This window comes from Drosophila willistoni (genome assembly GCF_018902025.1).
Source record: "Drosophila willistoni isolate 14030-0811.24 chromosome XR unlocalized genomic scaffold, UCI_dwil_1.1 Seg144, whole genome shotgun sequence".
NCBI classification, from domain to species: Eukaryota; Metazoa; Arthropoda; class Insecta; order Diptera; family Drosophilidae; genus Drosophila; species Drosophila willistoni.
The window spans coordinates 7,503,995-7,525,223 of NW_025814057.1; the positions used below are offsets into that span (position 1 = coordinate 7,503,995).

Genomic DNA, 21,229 nt, shown 5'->3' on the forward strand with positions numbered 1-21,229 from the left:
AGTGAGGGGGATGTAAGGTCCCTCCTCAAATTGTAGTCTCAAATATGATTTTTAGTTCTTCGCAAAAAATTCAAGTGCCTGAAGTGTGTATGGTTGGAGGCGGGGAGGAGGAGGAATGTTTTTGAATGTTTTTTGTGGGAAAACCATTTTCCTCCCAGCCTTTTTGCATTCCATTTCGGGCACTTTTATTATTAAAATCCCTGTTTTTGTCTCTCTTTTTTGGTTTTTATTTTCATTTGCTTATCGGTTTATCTTTCTATTTCTTTCCTTGTGGAAATCTTTGGAAAGATCTTTGATCGTTATGCCGTTTAGACATGTATTTCAAAATAGTCATGACAGTCCACACAACCACCGGAATCGCCGCCACCACCACCACTACCTCCTCCTCCTGCGACACTGCCTCCCATCTCTGGGACAAATCCTATGCCACCACTAGCCGTTGGTTGGGCACTAACCACCACACCGCCAACTCCTCCCATGGTCATGCCCATGTTTCTTGGTGTCTTCTTCCGCGTGCGACTTTGCCGCACGCGGGACTTATGCTAGGAGGGTCTCTTCTGATAGAGACAATCAATGCATGTGGTATACTCGGGAGCCGAGGAGCTCAACTGGCTGATGGACTGATCGTGCGTGCAACCCATTGGCGGCGGTCCTCCCATATAGCCGCCTCCTGACATATCTGGCATATAGGTGACATACTGCTGAGCATGTGGAGGAGGTGGCGGAAGTTGCCGCAACGGCATGGGATGATCGTAAATGGGTTGCGAGAAGGTATTCTCCGCCGATTGTGAACGCAATGGACCCGAGCTATAGACCACATAGTTACGTTCCGGCGATAAATTGCCATAGCCAGCATATCCGCTACCTCTCATGCCATACGAACTGTTTGTCAACGAACTATCTCTGGAGGTGGAACGTTCCAGTGACTTACTGAGACGACTACGTCCACCTCCGCCGCCGCCGCCGCCGTATTTGCCCGTGGTTACATAATGATCACTACATGTCTGATTATCATAGACTGGATAATATTGATATGTCTCTTGCTGCTGCTGCTGCTGATGACGAGACGACGATTTGGTTGATCCTGTATCAAAGCTGCCGTGGGCAGACATGCTACGTTTACGCCCTGGCACATCCAAATGATCGGAACTATCGAAACTACTCATGGGTGAGTGACGCAGACAAGAGGAAGTATTGCCGCTGGCTCGGTCCGGCGACAAATGATCTAGACTACTACGTGGAGAGAGGTGACGGGGAGACAGCGAAGTTGTTGCTGCTCCTGATGCTTCGCAGACATGAGAGGGTCCACCCTTCTTTAAACAACTCCGATCAGGACTCTTTGATTTCGAGGGACTGGACACATGGGGCTTCAATATGCCACCCGTTGGCTGTGCCGTGGAATGTTTTAGGATACCTCCACCACCTTCGGACGACCGTCGTGGACTGGGTGTACGACGACCCTGGGAATTGTCGCGACTCCGCTTGCCACTGCCCTGTTCACTGAGACTGGAGCGTGGGGATTTTATTTTAATTATGCGTACGGGTGAGCTACCCTGCGACTTGGAACGATCTGGTGAAATGTAAATACTTTGACGTTTCGAACCCTTCGAGGCGGTGTTGCTGCTGGTGGTGGTGGTGGTGCCTTTTTGGCCTGCGCCTGATCCACGATCTGGTGACTTGGTTTTAAATATCTTGTCGACCTTCTTGTCAATAACCACAATGTGAGAGGCCAGCGAGGAGATATTGTGGCTGCTGCCACCTTCTTCTTCTGTTTCGTCTTCGGAACGCTCCGAAGGGCCTGTTGTGGCCGTGCTATCCGATTCGGTTGTGGGACGCGATGAATGCGGCGACTCAATGTCTACAACGACTGTCTGTTGATTGCTCGTCGTCGTGTTCTCTACTACTGTCTGTGGTTCGGGCGATAGACTTGAATCATTTTGCTGCTGATCGCCGTTCTCTTCCTCGGTTAAATCTTGCGGCTCGAAAGCCTTCTCCCTGAGACTAGCCATATAGGCCACAATATTGCAAGTGCCATCCGCTAGATTCTCCTGTTCGAGCAATTCGCTCATGAATCGAGCTGATGACTCGGCATCGGTTTGTATATGGTCACGGTCTTGGTCACGGTCTTGGTCACGGTTACGGTCACGGTCTCGGTCACGGTCACGTCGTTGTTTGGCCTGACCCCCACCTGAATGTTGGTGGACTACTGCAACCTGTTGGGACGAGGCCAAACGCTCGGATTCACTTTCAAAGATTTCGATTACTTCGATCTCTTGTTTGGGCGATTGACGCGGCGATTGCCTTGGCGATTGACGTGGTGATAGATGATGATATTGGTGTTGGGAATTCTGAATCTGTTGTAATTGTTGTTGTTGTTGGGATTGAGGGGAATGAGAATCATTGGCAGCAAATAGGCTACCACTACTACCTAAACTTAAATTAAATGAGGCCGCCACTTGTTGGGCATGAACCTCCGATTCCGATTCGAGTTCCGTTTCATCATCTGGCGATGATATCGATGATGATGGCTTACCTAGGTCCTTCATTAAAACCGGCTGGTAACTGGCCGGCGGATGTGATGATTGTATGAGACGAGCCTGACTGCCAGTGCTGCCCACCGAAAGGGTTGAAGTGGTGCTACAAAAAGACAATACAAGGGCAAGCGTCTAAGTTTTTTTGGCGGGGAATCGGCATACAAAGGAGGCACCCACAAAACTACGGATTACTTACCTCAATGTCAGGTGATTGGGTGTACGACCCAGTGTGGCCTTGGGCCTGATTGTGCCCTGCTGTGAGTCTTCTTCACCCTCGGATTTGGTTCCGGGATCAATACGCTCAATATCGCTGCTATGATGATGCAAATGTGGTTGTCTGATGGGTGGTGGTGGTGGCTCTCGCGGATGTGGATGGGGATGTGTTTGAGGTGCCTGTTGCTGTTGTTGTTGCTGCTGCTGTTGTTGCTGCTGCTGTTGTTGGGGATCTATGGAAGAGTAAGTGATTTCTTTATGCACGAAATGATTGATATGGAATGAATGTGTGTGAGTGTGTGTGAGAGAGAGAGGGTCACTTGATTAGATTGCTTTTTACTAATAATAAATGGGATAGCCTATTCTAAAAACCCATCGAGATAGTTGTTGGTGTTGTTGTCGTTGTTGCAGTCTTACCTGTGACATCGCCCACCGTCTTGCTGCGACCACGGAAACCACCGGGCTGCAACTGTTGGCCATGTTGGGCCGTTGCATAGTGCACTACTCCACCGCCGCTGCCGCCAACTGCAGTTGGAGGTAGATCATCGCCCTCCTGACTGCCCGATAGATTATCATAGTCAATATTACCAGCCGAATGTCGCTGAGAACCGGATTTCTTCTTGGGTTTACCCAAAGTATGCGAACCATGCACAATGGTAATCTACATCAAAAGTGTAAAAGAAAATTAATTTTCTACCTTTTATGTTCCAGATCTTTTGGATGGCACGTCCTACCTGTTGTTTGGGTCTCTCCAAGGTTTGCGAATTACCAGCATATCCACCGTGCATCATGCCGCCGCCACCGCCGCCCTGTGAGGACATACCCGATACGGAGCCAGAGCTACCACCAAAATTCTTCATGGGAATTGACATGTTCCTCACACTCTCACGTATTATCTGACGTATGGTCTTGAGGAAAGCATTACGGAAATCGGCGGTGCTATTCGACAGCACATAGACCTTCTCCGAGCGACGTTGCAGTTGGGACCGCAAGTGTATCAATTCCCACAAGAAGTGCGAATCCATATCCTTGGCCGAACTGGCTCGCACTTGGACCTCAGTTACTGGAATCAGGACTTGATATCGTATAATTTCCACTTCGTTCGTTGCATTTTTGCTTGAGACGCCCTGCAAAGTGCACACAGGCAGGAAAATTAGTTGTTATTGCCATACAACATGGTAGGGTTAAATAATATTTACCATCAGTTTCTTCTTTTGACGCAAACGCTCTTTGCAGAGAAAGACCACAGCTGATTTGAAGACAAAGCACATGGCATGTAGCTCTAGACCTTTCTTGATTTTACCCAAGAAATCGGAGATGTTTAACCATTCGACTCCGCCATAGTAGAGCAGATCACCTGAAACGAAATCAGAACACACAACAAAACGCTTTATAAAAATGTCAAATATTTGGATTAAGAATGAACGCTTTAAACGTTGTCTCGAGAATCGCGACGGGGTTGGAGGTTTGTAGTTTTTAAATTGTACGTTTTGAGTCACTCATTTTAAACATACATAAATAACTAAATTCTCTTTGTCCTCTACACAGTTGATACTCCTTGAAAACGCGAATCGATTGAGACAAGTCTGGCCCGGATCTTGCAAATGACTCGTGAGTTATGATAGTTTTCTAAAGGATATTGCAGGACATGGTAATGCCGACCGACGCGATCGAGTTATAAGCACTTTTCTGGATTTTGGTCTTCTAATTTTTGACAAGTCCCAAATTGAACCAAGGAACGGGCGACTACGACTATGCAAATGTCCTTTGCAACCTTCATAGTCCTTGACGATTGGAATTTTATGACACCATTTTCGACTTAAGCCTTCAAAGGACTCGCGAGAGTGCAATTTGCAATTTTACTTATAACAAAACAGTCCTTTTAGCTGAGCTTTCCGAAGGACATTTCAGGACCTGAGTATGTCAATCGATGCGCATTATGAAGAGGCTCAATTAACCCAAAGAACGCTCAAATTGGCTTTAAGATAATCGAGTTATGAACATATTTATATTTTTCAGACTTGCAATTTTTTCAAAGTCCCAAATTGAACCAAGTGGCCAAAGAACTGGGCAAAAACTATAAAATCCTTGATATCTCAGCTCTCTGCAGGACTATCGAGATGTCCTTTGAACCAACAATGATCCTTGATAATTGGAATTTTTTGACACTACATCCGATCTGATCCTTCAAAGGACTCTCGAGATATTTGCCATTTTTCCTTAAACAAAAAAGTCCTTGTATCTTAGTTTCCCAAAGGACATTCGAGGATCTGGTAATGTCAGCCGAAGCGGGTTATCAAGGACTACAATCTGTCAAAAGGAAATCCTGATTGTCCTTGAAATGACCGAGTTATAAGGACATTTATGTTTTTTCCGAATTTTTTTGCCATTTTTCTGACGCCCCCTTATAAAAATGGAGCAATATTTTTGGAAGCGTTTTGAAAATCCTTGAATGCAGTTCAATAGTCCTGATCGTCAAGGACGAGAAAAGGTATGTCCTGACGAAATCGGTCAATGTCCTGCAGAGATATGAGCTCGAGAAAATTATCCTTATTTCGTTTTATAGCTCTAAAATCCACAAATCCTGCCGCAGGACGAAAGGACATGGTTTACTAGGATGTCCTTGATGATCTTCACAGATTGGCATCAAAAAAAGTTGGGGTCATCTAGGAATGCAGTTTACTAAATTTATCGAAAAGGACATTATTCTCCGCTTTGGTAAGGACATTCCAGGATCTGGTGACCTCCATCGATGCGGATAAAAAAGGAGTTTCATCTGGCCAAAGGACATTCCGATTATCCTTAAAATAGCCGAGTTATAAGCAGTTTTCTGTTTTTTAGACTTGTAATTTTTAGCTTAAGAGAAAAGTTTATATTGCATACTTTGAGGGTTAATTATACGAATTTTTTAAAAAAGCGTTGCATACTTATTGGGTGTAAACGGATTTTCTGTTTTTTCAAATTTCGTTGCATACTTTTAGGCGTTTGAGCGTGTGGGCTAGAAAAATTAAATTCTATTGCATACTTCGGGGCGTTTGAGCGTGTGTGGTAAAATATAATTTCTATTGCATACTTTAAGGCGTTTGAGCTTGTGCCGGACCACACAAGGCGAAACGCCTAAATGTATGCAACACAAATTTATTTTTCCACCCCACACGCTCAAACGCCTAAAAGTATGCAACACAAATTTTACGAGGATCTTAAATAAGCCCAAACGCCTCAAAGTATGCAACGAAATTTTAAAAACAGAAAATCTTTTTACACCCAATAAGTATGCAACGCTTTTTTTTAGATTCGTATTATTTACTCTCAAAGTATGCAATATAAACTTTTCTCTTAAGCTAAAAATTACAAGTCTAAAAAACAGAAAACTGCTTATAACTCTGCTATTTTAAGGATAATCGGAATGTCCTTTGGCTTGACGGAAGTTCTCGTCCTTGCTGATCGATCGATATCACTTGGTTGTGGAATGCCTTGGTAACCACAACTTTTTTTGATGCCAACCAATAGAAATCGTCATGGACATCGTAGAAAATATGCAACAAGGACACGTTTTAGGACAGGACATCGTTTTTCGGATCCTCCAGGATCAAAACTTTCAATCTGAAGTTCAGGACTTTAAATACGCTTCCAAAAATATTGCTTACACTAACTTTAGACCTTGGTAATTTACCGAATTAGAATTATGATATTTTTGGAACTACACATAATTTAAAATAAAGAATACGGATTCAAGGACTGTCAGCTCGAAAAGTTAACTATAAATAAATGTTCTACATGTTTGAATATCAAATGATGTGGATAAAAATACTAAACGAAATGATTTTTGGAATATTGACTGAATATTTGCTGCGATCTTTCAGAAATAGAACCGCATTCAAGGATATTTCGCTTTTACAGTAAGTACAGTTAGAGTTACAGTTTTAAAGGTTTTTTTCAGAGATACTCAATAAAACTTGGAATGAATTGAAATTCTAAGTGTAAAGGTTGCTGATGCACCAAATGGGTGCATGGTTAAATGGGTTAAATCTTGTTATTACATACCTGGACTCAAATCGATTGGCTGCTTGCATGACTTTTGATGTTGCCTAAAGAGATGATCAAATATGGCGCCATATTCCTCATGAATGCGTTGCATTTCATTGATATGCTCAGCCACCTTTTCCATGCCCTTGAGGGCCTCTGCAGGAGAAGAGAAAGTGATGTAATAAGCAAAGCATAATGAAGCAAACTAGCATTATGTATAGCCATTCCTACTTACCACATAGATGGACATGCTCGTCGGCTCGAGTATCGGTTAAATTGCGCATTTGTTGCAATAGCAAAGGATATTTAAGGATACGCTGTATAGGCTTGATCAGATAAGATTCCAGTGTGCTGCTATGCTGTTGCTTAGGATTGCGTGCGGCCAAGAATTCCTGCAGAGCATGATTGCCTTCATCTAAAATAGGAACAGGAGAAGGAGCGTGAGTAAGTATAGAGTGGCATGGTGTGGTGTGGCAGGGAGGTTTTGGGGGAAATGCAATTGCAAATTGAGACATTTGGCAAATGATTCGATTGCAAAATGGTTGAAATGTTCCCACTACTACTAACGTTTCCGTTGCCTTATCGCCTTTTTTGGTGTAATTAATTGGAACGAGTCGACGATTCAGGCGAAAGGAGCAACAAGGATATGCAGTTACAACAAGCAAAATGTCATTAACTTGTACTTATTGTCAGTTGACGATGCTTTTGATAAAGGCACACAGTCAAAGCCTGTCTAGAGCAGCAGAACAGTATAGGACAGGACAGGACACGACAGGAGTAGCATCAGGAGTACAAGGATTTGCATCTAATGGCCCTGCCTTCGTTAATCGCCCCTTTCCTCTCCTCTCACTGTGACTTTAGCACTCCTTTCCCTCTCCTACAGCCCCCATCCCAATTTTGCCAACGTAACGAAGGCACTTAAGTGCACTTCTTTGCTATAATTAATTATCCTTTTCAACTTTGTTTTTTCTTTCATTCTAAATTTTTTTTTTTTTTATTCGCTCTCTCTGCATAAAATTTCATGAGCAACAGCCAAGCGCAGACCTTGTCAAGAGGAAGACGTGACGCGTCCCACCTTACCCAACTAACTTTCGCATCCTTCCTTCTAACCATTTCCCTTTCCCACCGCTCTCTGATTCGTCTGAGCTGGTTGCTGTTGTCGTGGCAACCTTAGCTTTAGCTCATTGATTGCAAATATGTTGCATACAACTTTAGCTCTACCTCAACGCTTCTCATGCATATCAATCAAAAGTTGCCAACAAATTTTAACCCTTGATAAGCACGTGGCCCATGGGCGGCGCATTAAATGGGGGGCGGAGTGCCCGGGCAGATGTTAGATAATTTCCCATTTAATGAGTGATTATTTTCAAAAATTACTCACAAAATGAATCACTACTTGGCCGGCCCTAAGAATAAATTACATATCATCAACATCATCATCATCGCACTGCACACACTGATTAGTTCAAGTTTATGTTATGTAAACGGATATGATACTTGACCCTACACTACACTTTACGACTTTCTAGTTACGCCCATGACTCTTGCGTTTTGTTGTAACCATAAGAGCAGTTTCATTTCGTTGCTTCGTTTGCCTCCTTCTGCTCATTCTCCTTCTTCGTTTTGCCAGTTTCATCCTTGCGTTTTCTGTTTTCTCTTCGTCGTTCAACTTGTTTGTTCAAGTGTTTTTCCAGCTTAGAGAGCTAAGTCTAATTTAATTATGACATGTTGTCGCTTTGGGTATAACACACACACCCACACACACATCTCCTTCCCCTTTCTGCACCAATGTTTGCATGGCTTTTTGTACGCCTATTCCCCATACCCACTCCCACTCCCAACGAAACATCGTCACCATTTTTGCCATTTCGTGTCATAATTCTACAAGTTTAATTAACAAAAGATACTTGACAGCCATGAAAATATTCTGTATCCCCCCCCTTCCTTCTTTTTGCTCTCTATTTGGCTCGATTTTGTGTGGCTTGTAATTATTCATTTAAATTGCAAATCATTTGAAAGTTTTGCACACAAAACTCACAATTGAAGCGCATAGTTTGACAATTGTGTATGCGTGTGAGGAATGTGTGTATATGTGCGTGTGTGTGTCCGTGTGTGTGTGTATGGGGGTGTGTGCATGTGTGTAGGGAGAGCGATGAAAGGTTAGGGTTCGCTCTTGTTTGACTTTTACAAGTTTCTTCAACTTTAACTCAAATAGACTTTGACGCTTGACGCTGATTGCAATAGTTGGCACTACACACACCCACACACACACACACACCCACACACACACGCACACGCACGAATACACATCTACATAAAAATCGCTATATATGTATGTGTATATTTATACAACATTCCTACAAAGTTTTCAATACTTATTCTGCTTTTGTTCAGAAATCGGCACGTTGAATATATTGCTTACTGAATCGGAACAATTCGTTGGTTTATATAAATGCACTTAATTTAATAAAAAAAAAAAAAAAAAATCCGACCTTGACTTTGTATATACGTAACAATTTTTTAAATAAATTGTTGTTGGTATGCTCTAATTAAGTTAATTTTTAACCCATTTTTCTCATCATCAGAATCAGAAATTTTTGCGAAAATTGATTAAATTTTAGTTTTCGAGATTTTAATGCAAATAAAAAGAAAACCGATCTATGATTTTCAAAGTCGCTCAAAAAAATTGACAAAATTGCCGATTTGCACAGTTATTTGACAGTTTTTGAGACATTTTCAAGCTTATCTTTTGATTTGATTGATGTGATTCTACCTATTTTCCTCAGACTATACTTTTGACAATTTCTAACCGATTTCAATAAGTAATAAATTAATAAAATTGCAATTAAGCATACTTTAAAACGGCAACAAAAACTTGTAAATGTAGAAAAAATGATTTTTAACTCGATTTTTGACACAAATTTGAAGTATTTTTTATAAAATTTTAGTTTTCGAGATTTCAATGCAAGCTAAAAGATTACTTTTCAATAACAAAATTCATGATTGATTACAGGCTTACGAAGTTGTGACATTTTTATTTCAAAGAACCTCAGAGTAAATCAAAAACTGGCAAAGACAAATTATCATTAAATTTACTGCTCTAGGATACTTCTTAAGGATTTAATTTTAAGGGTATTCGCTTTGTTAGCATTACGTTTGAGATACTTACTTGGATGTAGAACCTTTTGAGCCTTGCTGTGACTGGCACAAAACGAGGAATACAATTTAAAATGGTTGACATAGTAAAGGAATGCTGAACCAATGGCAAAGAGGACATTCTGTTAAAAATAATTGCGAAAGAGAAATTGTTATATGTAAATCTAGATATATCTATAATCGAAGATTAATCAATTTGTTGCATTGCATGACAAACAAAATACATACTCTGAATTGTCCGCAATGTTCGAATTTATTAAATTCCGGTTCAAGTTCCAATGCCTCTTCCAAATTTTGTAAGAATTGCCTCTGGAATGTGACAATCTCATGGATATTGCCGAACAGGGCATTTATCTCGGCATTTGATAGGAATGTTTCGCGTTTCATCGGCTCCAGATAATGCTCCAGCAGATTGTTCAAATGCTAAGTGACACGCACACACAAAGGACGAAACGGACGCAGACAGAGAGATAGGAAGAGAGGGAGAGCGTTAGAGGGAGAGAAAAAAGAAAGATTCAATAAATTAAGAAAGAAATATATAAAGAGAGTACAGAGCGCGGGGGGTACATGAAAAAACACAGAAAAAAAATGCATAAATTAAATTAAAAAATCAGCGAACACAAGTCCCACTAGGCAAATATTTTTTTCTTTTCAGTTCTCTGTTTTTTTTTTTTTTCTTATTTGGTTTTTTAGTTTGCAACTGAAACAAACTGGCGCGGGGACCAGAACCAGAACCAGGACCAGTACCAGTACCAGTAGCAGTTTTAGGACATGGACGTGGACGCAAATGCGGACAAGAACGAAGACGAGGGCACAGGCACAGGCACAGGCACGGACGCGAATGCGAATGCGAACGCAGTTGGAGGAAAGAACTGTAGCATAGCCACAGGCTTGAGCTTTCATTTGGAACAATACTTCCGGGCGTGGCAACTGAGCTTGGCGTATGGCGAGGAGGTAACCCAATGTGAAGGCGGGCCGGCGGACGGGCCGAGATACGGGTAGCCGGGTGGCGGAGATAAGACCCAGACACAGACACAGCCATAGCCATAGCCATAGCCACAGCCACCAAGCTTTACATAATTTCTAAATTATAATAATTATTTGTATGCTTCCTTCTTCTGCCCAGTACCAGAATGTATATAAATATATACCTACATACATACATACATATATATGTATATATAAAAGAAGAAGAAGAAAAAAACTTGCCTAGAAAGTTAACTTAAAGCTTGTGGGCTGACAGTTAAAGGCTTAAAATTTGCATTTATAATTGGAATATTTTTGGATTCCATGTTTTGAGCGCCGTTTGGTTTCTCTGGTTGGCTGGTCGGTTGGTGGCTCATTTCGTTTTCTTCGTCGTCGTTGTCGATTCTAGTTTTTTACTTACCTTTACGTAAGTCCTTTCCGTATCCACTAGCTCCATAACGACTTTCCTTAATTTCTCGGCATCGGTCAATTGGCGTGATGGTGTCAAGGCTGTTGTTGATACTGATGAGGTTATAGAACCTGTGGGGCTCGATTTCCGTGTTTCCTGAGGTGAACGACAAAATCCGGTAACCTTAACAGGTTCAGAGAGATGAGGTTTGTTTGTTGTTGTTGTTGTTGTTGTTTGTGATGGGTATTGTGGTTATTGTTGTGTTTGTTTATGTGTGTTTGTTTTTTTGTTTGTTCGTTGTTGTTGTTATGAAAAGGATCGTAGTGAAACAAGAGAACCAAAACACAGAGATAAAAACAAAGAAGAGGACAAAGAATACGTGTAGAATTAACAAAAAATGAATTTAGCCATGAACAACAGAGATAGGTGTGACCATAGGAAGATTATTCAAAACGATCCAGGTTTTCAAGTCTTTAGCCATTGGGTTTCAAATCGTAGTCCAGTCTTCTCTACTCTCTTTCCACCTCTATCTCTCATAGATCTACCTACCCACCTCTATCATAGATAGATCTACAACTTCAGATTGTTGACCAAGAAATATTTAGGTTTTTTTTTTTATGGAATGCTTTAGTAAGTTACATATAGTTAATTTTAGCTTTTAGGCCCAAGACTAAATCGATTTGAATCCCTTTTGACCTATTCTTTAACTTGAAATGCCATTTTGAACAACCCTAATAGACAGTGATAGTTATAGTAAAGGACAGGGACAGGGATTGCGTGGGAATGGGGAATGGGGAACAGGGGAATGGCGAGTGTTGGGGAGACAGAGAGGGACTGACTGGCTAGCTGAGTGAGTGACGAGGGGTTTGCTAAGGGTTTCAGTATTGAGCTTGAGGTTGGGTGACTGAATGCTTAGTGGTGGTGGTGGTGGTAGAGGGAGGAGTGAAGGGAAGTCATGGTTCGTAAATTTGTGTGAGCTTTGAACTCGCGGCCACTTTAAGCAGTGAAGAGGAGGCGCTGTGGTTTCTAAATGACTGTCACGTCCTTGTCGTAAGTCCAAGTTTCCTTCGCACCACCCCTCCCCTCATTCTGTATTCCTAACCCTTACTCTCTCTTTCTCTCGATGTGTACATATCTCTCTCGCTCTTGTTCACTCTGTTTTGGTCTGCGGTTACAAGCACATTTGGCACTGACAGTTGACGCTTGATGGTTGACATACTAGAAGTGTGTATACACCTAAACCTAACAACACCCATATACCCCTTCCCCTACCCTTACCTCTACCTCTACCTCTGCCTCTGCCTCTACCTCTACCCCTACCTCAATCTCATCTTGCTCTCTCTCTCCCTACCTTTAGCCCTCCCGGAGCTCCTCCCAAGGCATTTGCATATTCATGTAGAGGTGAACTAAAATCTTCCTTGATATTTGTTTAGCTCTTTCACCCCTCTTGCCTCATTCCACTTACTTCTTTCTCCGAAAAAAAAAATGAACGAAAGAAAAGAAAAGTGTTAAATGGAGCTTTTGCCTGATAAATTGACTGAGACCGAAACCCAAAGGGGCAACAACAACAGCAACACAAAATATTGAATGAATTTGCATTGTAAATGCCTAAACAAACATTTCTCTCTCTCTCTCTCTCTCTCCATCTCCATGTTCATCTCCGACTCTAAACTCATTCTTCCTTTTCTATCTCTTCGACTTCGTCTCCGTCTCGTTCTCGTTCTGTATGTTTTGTGTTGTGCAATTTGCAAAAAAGGTCAAAAAGAGCTTCAATAAACCCCCGAAAATGTTAACAGACTTGAGGCACTAAATTCAGACACCCGTGTACAGACAAACATAATTTCTATGCCATGAAATGGCTAAGGAAGGTCGCGCTTACTTCTTAAGAATATTTTCACAATTAGTTTTACATGGTATGAAATGTCTAAACCTTTTTTTCCGAGTTTCAAAAAAACTTTTGTTTTTCTTTTTATGAATTAGTGCCAAGATGTCTGGTCTAGGTGAGCTCAATTCGGACAGCGGAATAAGACGGAGAGCGAGAGAGAGTGAGAGCGAGAGAGAGAGAGAGAGAGAGAGAGAGAGGGAGGGAGGCAGAACTTTATATAACTAGAATAAGAGGCAAACGCCTTGAGCAAACAACAAAAAAACGATTGTATTAATAGTTAATCATAATCGAAGGATTATATATCACATGGCTTCAGGAATGGGGTAAGGGTTATGCTTCTCTCTTTTTCAAATGGTTGGGCAATCAATCAATCAGGCCAGTTTGTGCCCTCAAGTGCCTCTATCTGGGATATCAATTTCTGATTTGTCACGCTATCATCTCTAGCTTCATCATCATCACCATCAACATCATTGCATAGCATTGAGAAAAAACAGAACAGAACTAAGAGCGAACAAAAAACAAGAAAGAAACGAATCGTTTACGGTATTCCCAGTTGTTTCTATTGTTTGTTACGCTTTTGTATTTATTGTTGCTGTTGTTGCCGTTGCAGTTGTCGCCTGGCATTCATTTTGTGGGTAGAAGAGACATTTCACTTTTATGCAGTTGCACTTTGTAGGTATTATTACAGCTCTATATCTATCTCTTTTACTCTCTTACTATCTCTTACAAGCTCTCCTCTCTATCGCTCTCTCTCTCTCTCTCCCTTTCTCTATCTCTGTCTTTTGTTGGCAGCTTGTTCTTGTCTACATTTTTTAACTGTTTTATTGTTCTGCTGCCGCTGCTGCTATGTGACGTTGACTGCGCTGCTGCTTGATTTGCATAAGCGGCGACGCCGAAGCTGAACCAGAAACCGAAAAAAAAAAACCAAGAGATTAAGAAGGGTTAAGGCAGAAGGAGGGAAAGACACCGAATGAGATGCAGGTGAGGCCAGCTGCTGCTGCTGCTGCTGCAGCTGCAGCTGCTGAGTGCCATAGCACACAATGTTGCCCCAAAGATGAAAAATTTGAAAATGTCTTGAATTTGCTTTTGGTTTTGCTGCTGCTGCTGCTGCTGTTTCTGTGCGAAATGTCAACTTGAATTAAAAGGATTCTTATATAACGCCCTGTGAACCTCATCCTTTTCTCACTCTCTGTATATCTGGTGGGGGACGGGGGGGCGTTCCGTCTTGGTCGTCTGTCTTGTCTGGCTGTTTGCTGGCTGGTTTGTCCATCTGTCCATCAGTCTGGTTTCTCTGTCTCTCCAGGCCTCAGTGTGTTTGTGTGTCACACAGTGTTCAAGTATCATTAAATGAAGTGGGTTTCTGCCAGTTTCGAGCACACACTTGGGGGAAAGGAAAGCATATCCAGAGAGAAACAACAAAGTGCATTCTGTGGCATCTTTGCCTACGCTTTTTCTTTTTCTTCTTCTAATACTACAACTACCCATACATATGTACATACATACACACACATTCATATGTATATATGTATGTATGTGTACAGAGTCATACACTTGCAGAAACGAAAATTGCTGAATGCCATTTCAAATTTGCACTTCCGTTTTGCCTGTTGCAAACTATTTATCGTTTAATGGAATTCTCTTGTTATCCCATATCCAAGGGAACTCTATCTTTGCTTACGATTCCTAAGTGACCCCAATAAGTAGGCAATAGTTTGGTAAAATTTAATGCTTAATCTAGTCCCAATAAGTAGGCAATAGAAATTCCTGGAAATCCTCTGCGAAACTATTTTATTTTGAATAATAGGCAATAATTTGATTTTAGTTGACAACCTGCCCTCATAAGTAGGCAATATAAATGTTTAAAACTCTCATTTAAAAAGGATTTCATTGTTGGAAGTAAATTAATTAAACAATTACATTTTAGATCCTGTTCTATTTGCCATTTGTAGCAACTTTTCTGCAAGTGTATGCATGTACTTATGTATGGGTTAGTCAGTCAGTCAGTCTGAGCCATATCCTTGATATTTTTATGCCACAAACATTTCTATTTCTTCTTCTGTGTGACATTTTATTGTTTGTTGGCTGCTGCCAGGCGGCATATGCCCAATAGGCCAAATTTGACTCTGACATCTTGAGCAACTAAACTAAGATGCTCTCGAAGGAATGGTATGCAAGAGCGAATAATGCAAGATGGTGGCAAGGGGTGGGGGAGGCGCTGATGCAGCGGGTCGTAGCTGTAGTAGCAAGTGGGTAGATGGATGGATGGATGGATGGATGGATGGGTGGATGGCGGTGGGGTAAGGGAGAAACGGAAGGGGAGGTTAGCCTGGTAAGAAATTTCAATTTGTGCTTTTTTCAATCACAAGTGCACATTGGGGACTAGCAGGAAGTCCGCTTTTAGCCATGTTTGTGGCTCTCATTTTAATAGTTTCCGGTTTCCGCTTTTTGCAGTTCAAAACTTGTTGGAGGGAGATGCCGTGTAGGGAAAGAAGAAGGGGCTAAGAATAACGTCTAAGGGTTGAGAGTGGACATTAGGGAGTGGGGTTGGTGGCGTCGTCTAGTGTTTTTGTTTATGTATACACACATACATATATACATATATATTTTTATACAAATACATATATATGTATATATACTTATGCATATTAGTCTCTCTATTAGTTTCAACTACTTACTTGTTCGGCCGTTTTGAGTAAATTTTCAATTTCAAAGCTGCTCGTGCGACTGGTAGGCTTAGCCACGCCCAATCCACCAGGTCCGACACCAGGAACGCCTCCAGCGCCAACGACAGCCAATTGTGCTGCCATTTGTGGATCGACAAAGGAGGGGGCCGGAGAGCTTTCCGCCTCGGGTGAATACAAATCCTTGCCAGTGCCATCTGGACAAAATGAACCCAGATGGATAAAAAGAGATAGAGAGATGGGAAAAGAGAAATGAAATGAGTTGTAGTAGAAACAAAAGATAACAAATTTATTATTATTATTATTACTATTTTTTATGGCATTCTGTTCGTGTCTCTCTGCCAACACACACACACACACACACACTCAGACCCACACTCTCATAATTAGTTAGTTAGTTTGCTAGAGTTGCAGTTTAAAGTTCGATTACAGCCTCTCCTTGTTCTTTTTTACCCCCTTTGTTGGAACTCTGTATCGTTTTTGTTTGTTCTTCATTTTAAATTCCATGTTCGAAAACAGGAATTTTAATACTTTACTCGCTATAAAAATAAACGCAATAACAAAAAGAACAGCCGCCGCCATTCCCGTTCCCGTTGCCGCTGCTGCTGCCGCCACAGCCAGAGGCCACAACAGCAACAAACTGTAATGATTATTGCTGCACACACACACACACACACACACACACACAACAGAACAAACAGGGCAAGAAAGATGGGAGAGTGGGCGACAGGGATAGAGGGGCTTTTCTTTTTACCAACAAGAAATTTATGGGTCATATATGAGGGCGGCTTCAACATACGCAACTAACGAGGGTCGTTTATTTAATACTCAATTTTTTAACGAACAGCAAAAAAAAACAAAACCAAACCAAAACAAGTTACGATGAAATTTATGTATATAGTCTACCAAAAGTTGATCACTTCATTGAAAGACATTCTACAGATGTATACTACAGATGTATATTATAGGTGCACATATTTATTATATGTTCATCTTTATATCTGTCAAAAGATGCCTGTAAAATGAATAGCTTTTACCATGAAACATTGTGGCAAACTGTGTGCAGAAGCAAGAAGGAGAAAGGCAACTATCAGGCAGATGTATAATTATTTTTTCTCAAGAACCTTGACTCTTCTTCTATAGATCTCTCTTGCTATAAACATTAAGAGATTAATTCTTTTGCATATGTATGTATATATGAAAATAGACTATTTTTGCTTTGGCTTCTCTTTGTTTAGTTTATTTTCAAATTAAGTACTTTCGTCTCTATTAAAGTTTCTTATGCTTGGTCAAATCTTTTTCTCTCTATTTTTCATATTTTTTGTTTTTCTTGAAAAGTTTTCGTTAAAACATATTTGTTATTTGTTGTGTGTATGGGTGTGTGTGTGTGCGTTGTTTCATCTCAACTATCTAAAAATCAAAAAACTTTTCACCCACAAAAATAACATCTTCACTTGAAACTTGTTTCAAATTATCTTAGTTTTTGCCTAAAGTAAAACAAACTTTGTCCCTCCCTTCACATCACATCACCGCCAATGACTTGCCCCGCGACCCAGCCCTTTCTCCATCCCTTGCTATGCAGGACGTTATAAAATGAAAATGTTCGTACAAGAAGTTATGACCTCTACGTTTTGGTTTTGATATCCGATATATTCATTTGAAAACTACACAAGTTACTTGTGTTCACCATTTAAAACAAGATGCCTCCGCTCTCTCCCCCTCCCTCTATCTCTATCTCTCTCTCCAGCGCCCCGCCATTACTGCAGCCCACTTTCGAAAACACCTCGAAACACTTGCAAGCTCTCAGTTAGCACCTCTCCTTTCCATTCACCCTCATAAACTAGCCCTCGAGTCTTACTTTATTTAAAGCCACTAAAAACTGTTTCTCTGGGTGCCAAGAACTAGAGTGTGAGAGGAAGAGAGAGAGAGAGATGGGGGGAACTACAAACTTTATTTGCCATCGACAAATTTTTGCAGCTTGGCACGTCCTAACGTCCTACTATAAGTTATTAGCCCTGGCAGTTGTCTAAGGACTCACTCCATCCCCTTCTTTTTCTCCCAAACTTCTTCTTTTACGAAAAGGGAAAAGGAGAATAAAAACCTAGAGAGACCGCAAGACTGTGAAATTTATAAGGCGGCAATTTCAATATCTTCACATGTGTCTGGGCTTTTCTTCCTCTCTATGTGTGTGTGCGTGTCTTTGGTGTGAAATTTTAAGGCGAAAATGTTCATAAAATTTGGTTGTACGCAATTTGCATGCAAGTAACGAAGACACACCAACAAGGACATGACTTTTAAACGTTTCCTGGGCGGTAAAAAAAAAAAAAAACCAACAAAAAACTAACCAACTATAAAAAATGTTCAAAATATATGGATGTGCCTTCAATACGAGGGTCGTTCATTAAATAGCCAAAAAAGAAAGACCAAAAGGACACAAAATTGCTTAAGAGAATGTCAGTTTATGTGAAATAACAAACGACAACTATTCATTAAGATATCATCTGTATAGGGAATAATGTAACAGAAGGTAGCAACTTTGTATGTTTCAAAAATAAAAGGGACAGAGAGAGAGAAAGAGCGACAGAGATAAAGGGCAACAGCTGTTACTAGGACACTTCAGTGACTTGTGGCAAAGAAAACCAACATGTTTATCTGCAATTGAACATATTCCATATTAAATTTAAGCAAAGTCTCAAATAACTGACAGCTTCTAAGGTGCAAGAACTTTGATTATCATTAGCCAAGTCCTATCCAATTTCACAGCCCGGAGGTGGAATCAATCTGACTGCCATCTTTGCAATCTATGTACATAAAGCACTTCAATTACGAATTTGACTTTGTGGCAAACTGTCAGCTTAAGTTGTGCAAGTGAAAATCATTCAAAATAGTTCAATCTGGTATCCGACTTTATTCTTTAAACTGTTTGGGAAAGAATAAATCACTTCGACTAGGTTATCAGTTGTTGAATTCAAACCGTTAATCCTTATGATTTTCAAGAAGATTTCGTTTGTGTTACTGGTAAAAAAAAACGACAATCTCTTGTTTCAAATGCTGGTCGATTGTTTGCAAGAGTTTTCAAGTCTTCAACATTTGTATTTGTTTTTTTATTCTCAGTTTTTCTTATCATATTCTTGAAGTATTCTCATTTAACAGATTGTGTTCGTCTTCTTTTGCATGTAATAAGCCATTAGTGGTCTATTATAAAGTTTTAACCCATCCTTTACAATGATTATTTTACTTTTACCCAGCCGTTCTCTGCTTTTCACTTCTCACTTGTTCTCTTTTGCTTTTTCTCTCTGTGTGTGTGTGTGCGTTTGATTGCCAAAGTAAAATGTAATCCACTTGTGAGCTACATATAGTATATGCTCCTTTACCTCCAATCCCCTTTCCCCACTCTGTCCCTAACTTCATATCGCCACCCACCCACTATCCCCCTCTCATCAGGCAAACCAAAATCTCAATGGCAGCAACAGCAGCAACAAAAAAAAAGGCTTTTTGTTTTTTGTGTGCGGAGCAGCAACAGCAGCAGCAGATGCCGCCATGAAGCAAAGAGACTAAATGGGCATGGCGAGTTGGGGCGGGGTGCTCCTAGTGTGTGTGTGTGTGTGTGAGCCAAAAAGGGAATAAATATTAATACGCACAGAGCGAGAAAGAGAGAAAGAAACAGTGCTAGAGAGGGATAGAGCGATTGAGTGAGTGAGTCGTTTAATTTCTGTTACATTTTTTATATGTTGCCACAAATTTTTGTTGTATGGTTTCCTTTTTTGTTGTTGTTTCTTTCTTGTTTTATTTTAGTTGCAGTTGCCTTTTAATTGTTTGCAACAGCGAAAAAAGTTTCATTTTGTGTATAACACATGTTGTTGTTGTTGTTGTTGCTGCTGCTGTTGCTGCTGTTGTTGGTTTTAATTGTTTTGTGTTTTTAGCCACTTCGGTTCTCTCTCTCTCTCTCTCTCTCTCTCTGTCTCTCTTGTTCTCTCTCTGTATGCCTCATGTGTGTGTGTGTGTGTGTGTGTGTGTGCAGTTTGTAATCCTGTAATTACGTAGTTCTACCTTACCCCCTCTTATACCCCCACCCAGGGATCCTTATATCCAGCAGCCCCTTGCCGTTCCTTAAACTATGCATTAAACAAGAAGCTGGCAACAACAAACAGTATATATATATATGTATATATAAATTACTTTAATGAACTTTCACGAAAAATTTCGCATGCGCAACCGGAAATGCGCTTTTTCGTTTCCGTTTCACACACACACACACACTCCCATACACAACAACCATGAAGGGTATACATATACACACATATATAGACCTGATGATGGTGGGTGGGAATGGGCCAATACCTCAATCTCCCCCACCCACACCTTGCCAACTATTTATTTCATCCAGGCTTGATGCCTAACCACCTGACCAGAGTCATGATTAGTATGCTTTTGTTGTTGCTCTTGCGGTTTTTAACGTTCAAAATGTTTGGACAACAATTTTTTTTTTCGCCTTTTTTTGTTTGTGAATTTTTTTTGGTTTTTTTAGTTGGAAATTTCGTAAAGGAATTTTATTTTTTTTTCGCTTATTTTTTGTTTAAATTTTTGTTCTACTTACTCCAACCAGGTGCCGGTACTATCAGGCCCGTTATCATCTCCTCACTCATCACCGGCGGATCTGTGGGTGGCGGTGGGCAAACCAAAGAATCAATCATATCATCTGTAACCCGCATTATGCCAACTAGATCTGGTGGCTCTGTACGAGAAGATCTGTAAAAAAAGAAGAAAAAATGGGATTAAAATATTGAATTTCGTTTCAATTTTTCTTTTGTCACCACCTGTGCATCGCCTGCCCTACCTACATAGCTGCCTCCTGTGCGAAAATAATCAAGGCTACAGGCCAGAGAGGCAGAGCCGACTTAAAGTCACCCCTTAATATAGTGGAAAGTGGAAGATCGACCTAGCAGATTTCAATCACCGACTCTTTCTAGTCACCAACAGAAATCTTTCCGTTCATGTAGTTGGGGCAACCTCTAACGACAATTGCTATTTAGATTAAGTATCGAAGGATTAGTTCTATATTAAATACACCTGCATCTGTGTCGCTTCATTTACTCTGATATTGAGAGTATAGGGTAATAAAAATGCATATAATTTGTATATAAAACTGGCAGCAGAAGGTGTACAAGAAGTCACCTTTTCGTAGGTGGGGCGATGACTCTCTTTCTCTCTGTGTGTGTGTGTGTTTGTAGGTGTAGCTGAAAGGCACCAGGGCAGTGAATTGGTGGCACAAAAGCTTTTTGAGTGAAGCTAATTAGGCTATCAAAATGCTAGTCGACACACGAAAGCATAGCAAAGGGCAGAGCAGTAGAAGGAGGAA

At 40.8% G+C, this 21,229-nt stretch overlaps 1 protein-coding gene and 1 long non-coding RNA gene across 14 annotated transcripts in view; one reads left to right on the plus strand and one right to left on the minus strand.

Moving 5' to 3' along the window:
* The window catches only part of LOC6639209, a 102,074-nt gene that overhangs the window by 6,045 nt on the left and 74,800 nt on the right, over window positions 1–21,229 (minus strand). For 4 of the 12 annotated variants that reach the window (XM_023181583.2, XM_023181579.2, XM_023181578.2 and 1 more), the window contains 12 exons: window positions 20,468–20,619; window positions 15,865–16,067; window positions 11,317–11,487; window positions 10,158–10,352; window positions 9,943–10,051; window positions 7,009–7,188; window positions 6,792–6,929; window positions 3,947–4,104; window positions 3,482–3,874; window positions 3,165–3,408; window positions 2,731–3,001; window positions 2,534–2,637 (listed from right to left, as the gene is read on the minus strand). In XM_023181583.2, the coding sequence (XP_023037351.1) occupies window positions 2,534–2,637; window positions 2,731–3,001; window positions 3,165–3,408; window positions 3,482–3,874; window positions 3,947–4,104; window positions 6,792–6,929; window positions 7,009–7,188; window positions 9,943–10,051; window positions 10,158–10,352; window positions 11,317–11,487; window positions 15,865–16,067; window positions 20,468–20,619 (2,318 nt within the window). Of the gene's footprint in view, window positions 1–403; window positions 2,638–2,730; window positions 3,002–3,164; window positions 3,409–3,481; window positions 3,875–3,946; window positions 4,105–6,791; window positions 6,930–7,008; window positions 7,189–9,942; window positions 10,052–10,157; window positions 10,353–11,316; window positions 11,488–15,864; window positions 16,068–20,467; window positions 20,620–21,229 lie in introns of those variants that run through there. The other 8 variants (XM_023181575.2, XM_047012133.1, XM_023181574.2 and 5 more) reach the window with 4 other exon arrangements.
* LOC124460705 lies at window positions 4,101–6,511 on the plus strand. 2 transcript variants are annotated; one of them, XR_006954719.1, is made up of 3 exons: window positions 4,101–4,230; window positions 4,296–5,238; window positions 5,314–6,511. It is a non-coding gene; the product is annotated as an uncharacterized LOC124460705 (long non-coding RNA). The 2 variants fall into 2 exon arrangements; XR_006954720.1 differs by having other exon boundaries at window positions 4,101–4,212.